This window comes from Arachis stenosperma, chromosome 4 (genome assembly GCF_014773155.1).
Source record: "Arachis stenosperma cultivar V10309 chromosome 4, arast.V10309.gnm1.PFL2, whole genome shotgun sequence".
Lineage (NCBI taxonomy): Eukaryota > Viridiplantae > Streptophyta > Magnoliopsida > Fabales > Fabaceae > Arachis > Arachis stenosperma.
The window spans coordinates 20,012,592-20,026,268 of record NC_080380.1 but is presented as its reverse complement, the minus strand read 5'-3'; the positions used below and the strand labels follow the sequence as shown (position 1 = coordinate 20,026,268).

Here is a 13,677-nt window from a genome sequence, read left to right as displayed (position 1 = left end):
TCTCATTTCTCCATCTCCCCCTTAACCGAATCGATTTGGGCAGTGTTCAATGTTTTCCGAAATAAGTATAGGGAAGAAATGTTTATTGACTAATTTCAATCATTTTCTTCCCATAAAAATGACTTTTTAAACTTTCATTTATTCTTATCTACACTCTTAAACATAAATTTTAGAGTAAAAGTCTTTTTTGGTCTTTATCATTTACCTGATGGACATTGTGTCTCTTAACAATTATAAAAACACAAATTGGTTTTCATCCATTTTTGTATTTGTTCAATCCAGTCTTTAGAACCGGTTATCCACTTCCGTATTTGTTCAATCCAGTCCTTAAAACCGATTAATAACAGGTTAACGCTGGCGTGTCAGGTAACGTCTCTTTTGTAATAGGAACAAATCACTCCTGAACTCTTCAACCGTCTTCCTCATTTGAAACTCTTTTTTCTTCCTTTCCTCCCTCTTCTCCACCACTAAACTCTTCAACCGTCTCATTCCTCTGAAATTCTTTTTTCTTCCTTTCCTCCCACTTCTCCACCACTACCGCACTCACACTCCCTCACCCTCATCCTCCCTCTTCGCCAACACCACTGCACTTACAATCATCATCGTCATTAACAATATCATCACCACCATTTATGCATGATGATTAATGAAAATTTTATATTTTCCTAAACACTCTCCCTCCTCTTCTCCCTTTCCTCCTTTTATGCATTTTTTTTACTTTCTCGTTTCGTTTCATCACTCACTACTACCATTACCACTACCACAACATTATGAGTTTCATTTATTTTAACACTCAAACTTTTCTTCTTTTTAACCTTTATTTTTCTGACGAAAAATAAATAGATTTTTTCTCCAAACGATCATGATACTTCTTTAGTGTGATTATACTTTTGGTTTTTAAATTTTTGGATTCTGATGATAATATTGATGATGATAATGATTGTGATGAGAATGAGGAGAAATGAATACGGTGATTTTGATGATGATTGCAGTGATGATGATTTTGATGATAATTCCGAAAAGGAGGTGAAGCGGATTGGGGGTGTTGGGGTTAGGGTTTTGGAGTTGAGAGAGGAAATGGAGAAGAGGAGGGAGATTGTTAAGGGGCTCAGGGGCCAATTTGTCCCTATTACGAAGGAGGCAAAACCACGTAGACACAGTTACCTGACACGTTAGTGTTGACTTGCTGTCAACCAGTCTCAGGAACTGGATTGAACAAATACAAAAGTGGATGAGAACCGATTTGTATTTTTATAATTGTTAGGGGGGCGCAATGTCCATTGGGTAAATGGTTAAGGATCGAAAATGGCATTTACTCTAAATTTTAATTTTATTTCTGTTTAATTACTTATTTTATGGGTCTTTATAATTTTGTTAAATTTGCAATTAGATTCCTTACTTTTTTTTAATTAGGTTCTTATATTGTTTTTAATTTTGTAATTAGATTTTTTTATGTCAAAAATATTAAACTTAACGGAATATTTCTTCTAAAAAATGTGGTCGATGATCTAATTAAGTTTTTAATTATGGATATTTTTTATTTGAAGAGAAATATTCAATTAATTCTAATATTTTTACATTAGAAAAGATCTTGTTACAAAATTAAAAGTAGTAGAAGAATTTAATTGAAAATAAAAAAATATAGAAATTTAATTACTAATTTGGTAAAACTATAAAGATTAATAGAATAATTAAACTTTTTGAGAGGCTGCAAAGAGTGGTGACCATAAAGGGGCTAATTTTTTTATATTGATTAAATGTGTTATATATTGTTATTGGATGTTTTGGTGTTTTTTTTTTATATGGCACTTTTTTAAATTGATATTAATCAAATTAGATTGTCTGATTTATTTGAAAAGAGAAAATACACTACAAAATTAGAGAATTTGATTTATACTTTTAAATTTTTTTATTTTTGAAAATAAAAATTAAATGGTCTAATTTTAGTGTTAGATTTTTTTTTTAATTTTTAAAAGCACAAATTAAACAGTTTGATTTATAATAGTTTGTTAAAAAAGTTGAACAATATAAAAAAAATTGGAGGGATCGATTTATTACATCCACAACAGTATAAATCAGATCTCAATTCACATGTTTTTCTTTTTGGGGACAGATTTTCACATGGTTTTGTACATGGGAAAATTAATAAGCGGACCAGAGGTGCTATGATTCCATCCAAAAAAAAAAAAAAAGAGAGGATTGAATGTAGCCATGCAGGGCCTGAAGGCCTAAACCAAACCCACAACTCTTTTCCAACCTTCTATAGTCTATCTCTATCCCCAGTTCGCCACAAGAACCCTTCACATCCATATTTTATAACAACTCTATCAGAGAGAGAAACGCCGCCTAGTAGAAGGGTTCATTCTAACTTCTAAACTAGAGGTGGTAGAAAATGGATCCTTTTTATTTTTTTAATAATTGAGAGAATAAAATTTAATTTTTTATTTTTAATTTTATAAATAGAATTAAAATTAAATAAAAAAGAATAATAAATAATAAAATTAAACATTGAATACCGTCTAATTTTTTTTTATTGAAAAAGATCCACTTCCAATATGGTAGATTCTGGTTTGGGTCCAGATAGGATTTCCTCTTCAACAATTTTATTGGGCCATGTTAATTTCGCGCTTAATTACTTTTGCATCGTCCTAGTAACAACAATATATTTAATCATTACTCGATTTGTGTGTGTCATGGAGCATGCTAATTTTTTGTATGGGTGAATGTAGTTCAAGTATTATTTTATTATTTATATTTTATTTTTATAGAAATGAGAAAAAATAAAAATTGAAATGATAATATTTTAATTTTTTGGAATTAAACTTGTTTAAAAGTAATTTTTTAAATTTTGAACCAAATATGGGAATATAATATTTCTATTTTAAAATTTTTAAGAATGATTTATAATTCTTTCAACCATACACACTTTCTATTTAATTAAATCAGATTGGATTGATTTAATGATAAATTCATTAGTTCATTTAAATAAATATTGGGAGTTCGAATTTTACTTTATACATTCAACAATTTATTGGCCAATAATAAATCTTTAAATAAAACTCTGATCCATAAAAAATTAATTATTGATATATCAAATTAAAAAATATCAAGAAAAACAAAAATATATTTAATCATTTTAAGTCAAATGAATTAAAGAGAGATAGTTAACCAAGAAGAAAAAAAAAGAGGCTTGCTACACATACAAGTCTTTTTGACTTACAAGTTTTACAAGTTGCTACACATTAGAGTCTTTTAATGCGTTATTTAATTTCCAAAGCGCTACACTCACCGTGAATTATGAACGACTCCTCTTCCTCTTCCTCTTCCTCTTCCTCTTCCTCTTCCTCTTCTTCTTCTTCACTCACCGTGAATTATGAACAACTCATCTTCATCTTCCTTTTCCTCTTCCTCTTCCTCCTCTTCTTCTTCTTCTTCTTCTTCTTCTTCTTCTTCTTCTTCACTCACCGTGGATTATGAACAACTCATCTTCCTCTTCCTCTTCCTCTTCTTCTCCTTCTTCTTCTTCTTCCTCCTCCTCCATGTATTTCTTCGTTATTCTCTTTGCCTTTTCATTAGTTGTTTTATTTGCGTTTATTACTGGTATTCTTGCTTCGTTTTTTTTCGATTTTCATGGTTTCTGAAATCAAGCTTTGAAATCGTTTTGAAGATAATGAAACTTCAGAAATACACCCAAACGATTATAGAAAATACACCCAAACGATTATAGAAAATACACCCAAACGATATTTCTTCGTTATTCTCTTTGCCTTTTCATTAGTTGTTTTACTTGCATTTATTACTGGTATTCTTGCTTCTTTTTTTCGATTTTCATGGTTTCTGAAATCAAACTTTGAAATCGTTTGAAAATAATAGAACTTCAGAAATACACCCAAACGATTATAGAAAATACACCCAAACGATTATAGAAAATACACCCAAACGATATTTCTTCGTTATTCTCTTTGCCTTTTCATTAGTTGTTTTACTCGTTTATTACTGGTATTCTTACTTCTTTTTTTTCGATTTTCATGGTTTCTGAAATCAAGCTTTGAAATCGTTTTGAAAATAATGAAACTTCAGAAATACACCCAAACGATTACAGAAAATACACCCAAACGATTATAGAAAATACACCCAAAGGACACTTTATGCATAATTCAGAACTCTTTCTCTTTCTCCTCCTCATATTCTGCTGCTTCTTCTTCTTCAAAAATGATTTCAGAGCTTGATATCAAAAAATAATGGAAATCAAGAATAACGAAAAAAGAAAACAAAGAGAAAAGCACGTAAATGAAGAAGGAGAAAGAGAAGGCAAAAAACGAAAGAAAAGAAGAAGAAGAAGAGGAGGAAGAGGAAGAAGAATGTGCAGCAAAAAGAAGAAGACGATGCAGTAAAATTGTGCAGTAACAGTTGAAGAAGGAGAAAGAGAAAGTAAGAAACGAAAGAAAAAAAGAAGAAGAGAAAGAGGAAGAAGAACGTGCAGTAACGTTCAAGCGCGTTAATATAATAACTTGTAAAGACTTGTATAAAAAAATGCTTGTATATGGAGAATTTCTCAAAAAAAAAACACTCATTTTTTTCAACCAAATGTTAATAGTTTAATTTTAAACATAAAAAATATTTTTAAATTTCGAGCCAACTCCGTCAAAATTGAAAATACTTATAAGTTAGCTATAGATTAATCATTACATTTATAGTAGTACTTGAACCTAAATAAATAAATAAAAATTTAAGATTTTTGGGTTTGGTCCACTCAAGACCAATTTTGATTGGATTTTTTTTATATTTTTCCTTTTCAAGTAATATTATGCTTCTATATATATACTCTTAAATAATAATTAATTAATAACCCGTCTTACAATGAACAAATTAAATATTGAAAAGAGCATGACGCGACACCTAGTTGAACTGTTTTAGTTAATAATGGAGAATGCATACACGTGGTTTGTGTCTCAATCTTGTATCATTATATGCATGCATGAGAGTGGTTCCTCAATGATCACCACAACAATGGTAATGAATGGTTGATGAAACGATGAAGAGCGATTATGAAGCCAAATTTCATGCATCACAATTCCACCAACACAAACACCACACACACCCCTCACTCTCCATTTCCCACCCATGCATTCATTCACTCACCAACACATTCACATTCTCAATTATCCCTTTTCTTATATTACAAGTAACTAAGTAATAACTATAACAAACCCGTTTTAATTAATTAGAATTAGAATTAATTAACACTATTATCTCAGCATGAGCTCCTCTCCCGCCTCTGAACTTATCCACAGAGCCCAAAGCCGAGCCCGCAAGCCCACCACCGACCCACCGCACCCTCCCCAGCCCGGAGCACCAATGTCTCGCGCCTTCCGCAACCGCATCCCCTTCCTCCTCGTCGGCATCGCCATCTCCGCACTCTTCTTCCACACCTTCCCGATCGTCGCCGACTCCTCCGAGCCCTCCGCCACGCTCCCGACACGCCGCATCCTTCTAGAAGATTCCAGCTACGCAACGAAGGCAACTTCCAAACCCGACGCGGTTCGCGTTCCTGGCGGCGTCAAAGGGCGGAGGAAGAGGATAGTGGTGACCGGAGGGGCTGGATTCGTCGGGAGCCACCTGGTGGACCGTTTGATTGAGAGAGGAGACAGCGTGATTGTGATCGATAACATGTTCACGGGTAGAAAGGAGAACGTGCTGCATCACCTTAGGAACCCTAATTTTGAGCTGATACGACACGACGTCGTTGAGCCAATACTTTTGGAGGTTGATCAGATCTATCACTTGGCTTGTCCTGCTTCACCTGTTCATTACAAGTATAATCCTGTCAAGACTATCATATCCTTCCTCAAATCATAACCCAATTATTATTCTTATTATTGTCTCATCATGCATGACCTTTAACATCACATACAGATCAGAAATATTCACATATATTAAGTATGCTGTTAATAAAAGGATCATATTATTCATGAATTGGTTTAGACATTTGTATTAGTACTAATATGCTAAACATGAAATATGAAAGAAAAAATAAAAATAAATGAGTGTGATAGATACAAGAACAGATGACTCTACAAATTTAGAAATTATACTTTTGGAAATAGATTAATTTTCATTATTTTGTAACATTTTTTATGTTGTAGATGATTGAGTTAAATGATTTTTCTAATTAGATAAAAGAAAACTATTAATATTTAAGCACATAATTAAATGTCTGTTTTTAAAAAAAAATAATTTTTTTATTAAAGTTTCCTTTTTCTTCTTTATATTTATATATATGTTTTTAATTTCTATCATGTCAATTTTGTTTCTTCAATTAAGTGCTTTGGTTTTGCATTGTTATAGTTATCAGATTTTTATTTTTATTTTTCTCATTTTTATTCTTTGATAGACACAATACCAAGTGATGGTTTTATACTTCTATATAAAGTTTAAAAGAAATTTTAGTAAAATAGATTAAAAAAAATAATAATAAACAAATAATAGCTCACCATTTATAATGACTAAACACATATTAGTTGGAGTCCTTGATTCTAATGTGTGCACAAGACCAATGTGATGGGAACTCTAAACATGTTGGGGTTAGCAAAGAGAATCAATGCCCGGTTTTTGCTTACAAGCACTAGTGAGGTGTACGGTGATCCTCTTCAGCACCCTCAAGTTGAGACTTACTGGGGCAACGTTAATCCAATTGGTATAATATTATATATTAGTAATGAGACTTAAAAATTATTATCACGTTTCATTAATATCATTGCTATTGCATGTTTAATTTATTTATGGGGTATTAATTATAGGTGTAAGGAGCTGTTATGATGAGGGGAAGCGAGTTGCTGAGACTTTGAGCATGGATTATCACAGAGGTGCTGGTATTGAGGTTTGTAATTTGTTCACACTTCATATACATTAATATCTTCAAATTTTTGTTAGTTAATTAATCAATGAAATTAATTAAATTGGTGTATATATAGGTAAGGATTGCTCGTATCTTCAACACATATGGACCAAGAATGAGCATTGATGATGGACGTGTGGTTAGCAACTTCGTTGCTCAGGTAAATGAAACTCTCAACCTTAGTTTTATTGGGTTTGGTTTTGTTGCTTTATTAGTTGCTACACTATTGATCCTTGTTCCAAACGATTTTTCAGGCATTGAGGAAGGAACCAATGACTGTATATGGAGACGGGAAACAAACAAGAAGCTTTCAATTTGTTTCAGACCTGGTAATTCTTATTTTCTTACCTATAGTTTTTATACAAGGTACTATTGCAATTGATCCATCATCTATTATTGGATTGAATTTCAATCGACGAGTTAGTCCTTGTTCGCTATATGAAATGAGTATATTTAAGAAGATTAGAGGAAATGTTTGACATGGGTTTGTGTACCCAACAGGTAGAAGGCCTAATGCGACTAATGGAAGGTGATCATGTTGGTCCTTTCAACCTCGGCAACCCTGGTGAATTCACCATGCTTGAACTTGCTCAGGTATATGTATATACTAGCTAGAACTATTTTGCTTCATCATCTTCATGCGGTGAAGTCTTATATGTAGTTGTCTTCATGAAAAGTTGATAGTTGACTCGTTAAATAATTTGATATATTTAACTAAATTGTCCTCCAACAATTTTCAACTATCAACTTCATATAAAGACAATTCCACCTTTTCATAAATATTTGTATAAGAACTCAAAAGGACATGATATGAATTTGAGTATTTGGTTTAATTTGTGCAGGTTGTGCAAGAAACCATAGACAAAAATGCCAAGATAGAGTTTAGGCCAAACACAGAGGATGATCCTCATAAGAGGAAGCCAGACATTTCCAAAGCCAAGGAGCTTCTCGGATGGCAGCCCACCGTGTCCCTCCGCGAAGGACTTCCTAGAATGGTCTCTGATTTCCGACAAAGGCTATTCGGCGATTCCAAAGGCTCTCTTGACGGTTCTCTCTCTGCAGAATAAAGTCAGGAAGAAAGGAAAATCACACAGAAAAAGAAAATAAAGATGCACAGAATATCAAAATCTGGCCTGCTTAGATAGCTATATTAAGATTATATATATATAGATATCTATTTATTACTCCAATGGATAGGATATACAAATATTTGGCATCAAAATAAGCAGCATCAATGCCATGGCAAGCTTGTTTCATTAGAGATATATTTTTTTCTTTTTTAATTGTATTTTATAGTATATTGTATTATACTACCCTCTTGTAGCATGTATTCCAAAAAAAATTTCTCAGCTAAAATTTTTAATCTCAGGTGGAAACGTGTTATGAGAATAAATGGATGAATTTTTATAACTCAGTGACAGAAGTAAAGAAGAGGTTAAATGCGGTACTTAATAAATAAAATTGTATTCTCTTACATCGTTATGCTTCATCCCTTTTGAAATCTATCACTTGATTTGTTTCTTCACTGAAGTCCTAGCTAGAGCTATTTGATAAGAATTTTGCAGATATTACACCTTATTCGTTTACAAATTAAAGATCATTGAAAAGGAATAAAGAAGTTGGAGCTTGAAAGTTGAAAGCAGCAAAACACAAAATGTGGACAAGGAACTAAAACTCCACAATAGTGATTAGCAGCCTCAACTTATTTTGATATCAGTTACTTGTACAGGGTACATGTTAATTGCATCCCTCCAAGCACTGCCATTGTCCGGGGTCACGTCCTGTAAACATTTCCACACCGCGCTGCTACACTTGAATCCGCTTCCAATGGCGATTTGCCACACCCTATCACCACGTTTCATCCTCCCTTTCGCTTCTGTGTAGCTAAGCTCATACCAAATCGAAGAAGACGACGTGTTTCCAAACCTGTAAAGGGTCATGTTGGATGCTTCCACGTCCTGTTTCCTTAACCTCAAGCTTCTCTCGATGGCATTTATGACAGATCTTCCCCCGGAATGTATGCAGAAATGCTCGAAGGCGAGATTGAAATTTGGAGTATAGATGCTTGATCTTCTTCTATACAACACCTTGCAGCATATAATAGAAATTACATATAGGAATTGCTCTCTCAATGGCAAAACTAATGGCCCTAGTGAAGCTATGTTCTTCTTCAATGTATCTCCGGCCACATGGACAACATCCTTTGATATTGAAATACCTTCTTTGTTTTCTGGATCCACATCCTGGTAGACACATCTGTGTGCTTGATCATCTTGAGCATTGATCGTTCTAACAATATGTTGTAGTTCATACTTTGCTTTATGTTTATCATTAACCTTGCTAGACATCAATATAGCAGCACCACCCATTCTGAAGAGACAATTAGTCAGCAACATGGAGTGTACTTTACCTGTGTACCAATTCAGATTAAGGGTCTCTGAGCTCACAATTAGAGCTAATGAGCCCCTATGAACCCTCAACAAGTCCTTAGCCAGACTCACCGATATGATTCCGGCGCTACACCCCATACCTGATAGGTTGAAGCTCATGATGTTGCTCCTCATCTTGAACTTGTTAACCACCATGGCACTAAGAGATGGTGTAGGACAGAACACACAACTGTTGGTGATTAGTATGTCGATGGATTTTGGGTTGATGTTGTTTCTCCAAAACAGGTCTGAGATTGCTGAACACATTATGGTTTCGGCCTCATCAAGGGCTAAGGCAAGAGATTTTACTTTTGGTATCTGTGCTAAAGATGAAGTAATGGCTGTTTCCTCGCTGAATCCAGATTTCGCTATGATCTTGCACTGGAAAGCAACAGACTCTGGATCTAAATCATCTAAGACACTATTCTCTTCAAACATGGCAATAGGTAGCCTATGAGAACTAGGTGGACGGTAGCAGGTAAAGTCTATCAAGTAAATTGGTGCTTTTCTTCTGTATGCAAAGTAGAGGATTGCTAGACCTGCAACCAGTACCAGTGCAAAATGATGTGAAGATGGGAAAATAAGATCAATGATAGTGCTGACATGCTGTGTCAACATTTCCAATAGAGAATACAAATTGTAAGGTTCTATTTTGCCAAAATGTTTATGAAGTTGAATTGTAATGGAAACATTTTTTAAGCACAAAGGTTGATCATGTAAAACATGATGGCCTGAGATTAGGGACATTTTAGGAAAAGTAGTTTGGCATGACTTGAGAAAGAGAGTCCAATGGGAAAGAAATACAAGAGAAATGGCTGTGGTTGGTAACATGATATTCTTTTTTTATCCTTTATTTTCCCCAAAATATATGCTCTTTTTAGGGTTTTTTTTTCCCAACCTCAAAAGGATTAAAATTGGACACTTTTTGCAAACAAATGCAATAACAGTTTGACATTTATATGAAAACATTGCATATATTAAATCTTATGTTTATACTGTTATTTCATTTTTATACATAGTAGTTTGGTCTCTCATAATTTTAAGAAGTTGGTGACTTGGTGGTTCTTCATATCCACATGATGTAGGTTAGCCTAATTTGACCTCCACCCATTCTTCATACCCCTAATTAAAAAGAACACAATGGCCTAACACTCACTTCTCAGAGCAATAAGTAATCTAATGGCATCATCGTAAGCAATTAATTCTGGTAACTTGGTAATGCATGCCAAAAGCATATTCTTACCCACATAGAAAGGTACTTGATGATTTGCAATATGCCAATAAACTTGCTTCCCGTTGACTTTCACACAATCATGCATAGCCCAGACAGAATAACAGGATGTGTTATTCAGTCCAATCAGAGCATTTCAATCTCCAATGCTACCCAATTAGGCACTTGATTCCATCATAATAATAGGAACTCTCAATTTCAGTGCTTCTAATTTCTAAGTTGTAACAACGACATTTTTTTTGGCATAGTTGTAACAACAATTTTATGGTACCCAAGTGATGCATTGTTAACATGGGCAAGTTCAAAAAATGCCAACTTGAAATCCTCAGGTTTTCCACTTGATCACCCTTGCTTGCAACCATAGCTGTTGCAAAATCAACATTGATGGTATGCGATCGGCTGGAGGTAAAGGAAACATTACCCTTATTGAGAGACACGCCAAAGATTCAAGTGCTATAAATGCCTAAGGGTCTAAGTATTACTTCGAATAGCTACCTCTACCAGTAGTCTCTGCAAGAGCAAAAACCACCTTCAAATTGGTGAAAACGGATGCGATCCCTCACGATTATTTCTCTGTTTAATATTCTGGACACAATTTTTATCCAATTATGACAGTCTTGACAGATACGAAGATTCTTGAAAATTCTGATTTTAGTTCCAGGGCTAGTTTTCAACACGGCATAGACCAAGGCCAACTTCTCACTATGAAGGTTTAAATTTTCCTCTTTTTCCTCTTCGGAAACATCCATCAAAACCAACTCTGTCATGGGAGCAAAACCTTCCAGCTTAACCCTTTGGTTCAGTCCTTCCAACACTCTGTAAATTGCTTTCATTTCAGCATGCGAGTGATTGGCTGCCTTGAATTGGTGAATGCTGCCCCCCAATTCAATCCAACTCTTACCCTGTTTTTTATGAACTCCTCCCTTTTTCATCATCTGTCTCACCCTCTCAGCACTATCCCAGTTCTTTAAAGAGCAATACATATTCGATAGCAGGACAAAATCACCACTCTCAAGACGTGATATATTGGCAATTGCAACTTCACCAAGTTCTTTCTTTCTATGGTTTCTACAAGCACTCAAAAGTGCTCTCCAGATAACAACATCGGGCTCAATTGGCATTGCTTTAATCATGTCATACGCGTCATTCAAAAGCCCTGATCGTCCTAACAGATCAACCATGGTTCCATAATGCTCAAGTTGCGGCTGAATTAAAAATTGATTCTGCATCATATCAAAGTACTTGCGACCTTCTTCAACCAATCCACAATGGCTACAAGCTATCAGAATCCCAATAAAAGTAACACTATCAGGCGAAACATTTTCCATCTCCATCCTAGAAAACACTGCAGCTGCATCCAAAGCAAGCCCGTGAATTGCCAACCCATTAATCATAGCATTCCAAACCGACACATGATCGCGCACACCATCTTCAAAAACACACTTCGAAACATCAATTCTACCACACTTAGCATACATGTCAATCAATGCAGCACTCAGTATATAGTTCAGCTCAATCCTCTTCTCCACCATCAAAGTATGCACCCACTTGGCATTAGCAAGAGCCCCAAGGCGTGCGCACGCAGTAACCACAGAAGCAAATGTGAACCCGTCGGGCTCAACTTTAGCATTAAGCATACCCCTGAAAATGCTCAGTGCATCAACAACCCGCGAGTTCTTCACGTACCCTCCAATCATGGTGTTCCAAGAAACAACATCTCGAACAGGCATTTTAACAAACACCTTCTTGGCAACATCACATTGCCCAACTTTCATCAACCTTTCAAGTATCAAGTTCATGTTGAATAGGTTCGAAACATGGGTGAAAGCATGATGAACAACGTGATTTGCAATATGGGGTAGGTGACAGTTAGCATAGGTTGAAACCAGAGAAGAAACAATTGATGGGTACGTAGCATACCCAAGTACTACAACCCTTGCATGGGTTTTTGCTGCAGTTTTGGAATCCCTGGAAACTCTGCATTGTTCAAGAACCCTGTGGAGTACCCTGTGATCTGAAACAAGTATAAAAGCTTGAAATGAACGGTTTTTGCATTAAAAAAATGAACTTTGTTGCATAGAAGTGGGAATTGGGAGGAGAATGTGGGTAGGTGTACATACCTGTGAGAGAATAGCAGTGGGAATGGAAAGGGGAAGAGAGAGACAAGGAACGATTAGGGTTCCAAATCGAATAGCATGATTCGGAATAATAAGGAAGCTTGTTAGTGACAGTGAGTAAATGTGTTAACTTGATCATCGTCGTCGTCTTCTTGAGCAATGAGCATATTCATTTGTCCCTCTTCTTTTTTCTTTCTAAACAACATAATTTTATTAAAAATTGATACTCTCCAATTTTTTTTTTATAAACGGGCCTGCTACACATACAAGCAAAAAGCTCTACAAATTTTACAAATTCTCAGCTCACACATCATTCATACGTGCACTCATTTTAATTTGAATGGAGTGTAAATTGCACGTACCCCACTCAAACGGTTTCTCTTCGCAAATAGCGCTCCTTAATAGTGCACTCTTCCACTTCTCCAACCCGTTCGAAGAAAATACAAACCGTCCATTTTCGAGCAACATTCCAAACTGTAGAGATAGTACTCGTTGCAAAGATCAGAACTTTCCATCAACACAACATAGAACTCTCGATCAACAATCTCCAGAAAAAACGAAGTTATAATACTCAAGGTACGTTACGTTACTACTTTACTCATATTCTATATTTTCCAAATTTTGAAAACGAAGAACTAGGTTTTACTGTTCTTCTACATTCTTCTAGGTTTTACTGTTCTTCTAGGTTTTACAGTTTTTAATATTCTACTTGTTTTAGGTTTTAATGTTATTCTTGGTTCTAGGTTATACTGTTCTTCTTAGTTGTTCTAGGTGTTACTGTTCTTGTTGTTCTAGTTCTTCTGGTAATTGATTTTTGGAAGTATATTGCTTGATTTGGTGGGTGTATATGGAGTATTTTGTTGGGTGTATATTTTTGAACTGATATACTGTAGTATAGTGATCACTTGCAACTGTTCTAATATTTGCTTGTCCATGGGTGTATATTGCTTCACCTTGTAATGTTGTTTGACGTTGTATATTAATGCATGTTTGAGTAATATC

The 13,677-nt window shown here is 34.8% G+C and overlaps 3 protein-coding genes across 3 annotated transcripts; 1 reads left to right on the top strand and 2 right to left on the bottom strand.

The window, feature by feature from the left end:
* The first annotated feature begins 5,259 nt into the window (after positions 1–5,259).
* On the top strand, positions 5,260–7,965 carry LOC130974746 (UDP-glucuronic acid decarboxylase 2-like). The gene is made up of 7 exons (XM_057899602.1): positions 5,260–5,838; positions 6,550–6,697; positions 6,801–6,880; positions 6,975–7,058; positions 7,153–7,227; positions 7,400–7,492; positions 7,741–7,965. Exons 1-7 carry the CDS (start codon positions 5,260–5,262, stop codon positions 7,963–7,965), a joined length of 1,284 nt encoding a protein of 427 aa, XP_057755585.1.
* A 409-nt stretch (positions 7,966–8,374) lies between these two features.
* LOC130976594 (probable 3-ketoacyl-CoA synthase 21) lies at positions 8,375–10,792 on the bottom strand. Its single transcript, XM_057901503.1, has 2 exons — positions 10,571–10,792; positions 8,375–9,866 (listed from the first exon to the last, which is right to left on the bottom strand). The coding sequence occupies exons 1-2, from the start codon at positions 10,644–10,646 to the stop codon at positions 8,596–8,598; spliced, it is 1,347 nt and encodes a 448-aa protein (XP_057757486.1). The 5' UTR covers positions 10,647–10,792; the 3' UTR covers positions 8,375–8,595.
* A 248-nt stretch (positions 10,793–11,040) lies between these two features.
* On the bottom strand, positions 11,041–12,866 carry LOC130976593 (pentatricopeptide repeat-containing protein At5g50990). Its single transcript, XM_057901502.1, has 2 exons — positions 12,679–12,866; positions 11,041–12,572 (listed from the first exon to the last, which is right to left on the bottom strand). Exons 1-2 carry the CDS (start codon positions 12,812–12,814, stop codon positions 11,056–11,058), a joined length of 1,653 nt encoding a protein of 550 aa, XP_057757485.1. The 5' UTR covers positions 12,815–12,866; the 3' UTR covers positions 11,041–11,055.
* Positions 12,867–13,677: the final 811 nt, after the last annotated feature.

What these genes read in the sequence shown, in the direction of transcription:
- LOC130976593 (XM_057901502.1), bottom strand. Translation starts at nt 12,814, where the DNA reads ATGATCAAGTTAACACATTTACTCACTGTCACTAACAAGCTTCCTTAT. An exon ending in CCACTGCTATTCTCTCACAG is followed by an intron (nt 12,573 to 12,678) that starts GTATGTACACCT and finishes TACTTGTTTCAG; the next exon opens with ATCACAGGGTACTCCACAGG.
- LOC130974746 (XM_057899602.1), top strand. Translation starts at nt 5,260, where the DNA reads ATGAGCTCCTCTCCCGCCTCTGAACTTATCCACAGAGCCCAAAGCCGA. An exon ending in ATAATCCTGTCAAGACTATC is followed by an intron (nt 5,839 to 6,549) that starts ATATCCTTCCTC and finishes TAATGTGTGCAC; the next exon opens with AAGACCAATGTGATGGGAAC. An exon ending in GGGCAACGTTAATCCAATTG is followed by an intron (nt 6,698 to 6,800) that starts GTATAATATTAT and finishes TATTAATTATAG; the next exon opens with GTGTAAGGAGCTGTTATGAT.
- LOC130976594 (XM_057901503.1), bottom strand. Translation starts at nt 10,646, where the DNA reads ATGCATGATTGTGTGAAAGTCAACGGGAAGCAAGTTTATTGGCATATT. An exon ending in TCAAGTACCTTTCTATGTGG is followed by an intron (nt 9,867 to 10,570) that starts GTAAGAATATGC and finishes TACTGGTTGCAG; the next exon opens with GTCTAGCAATCCTCTACTTT.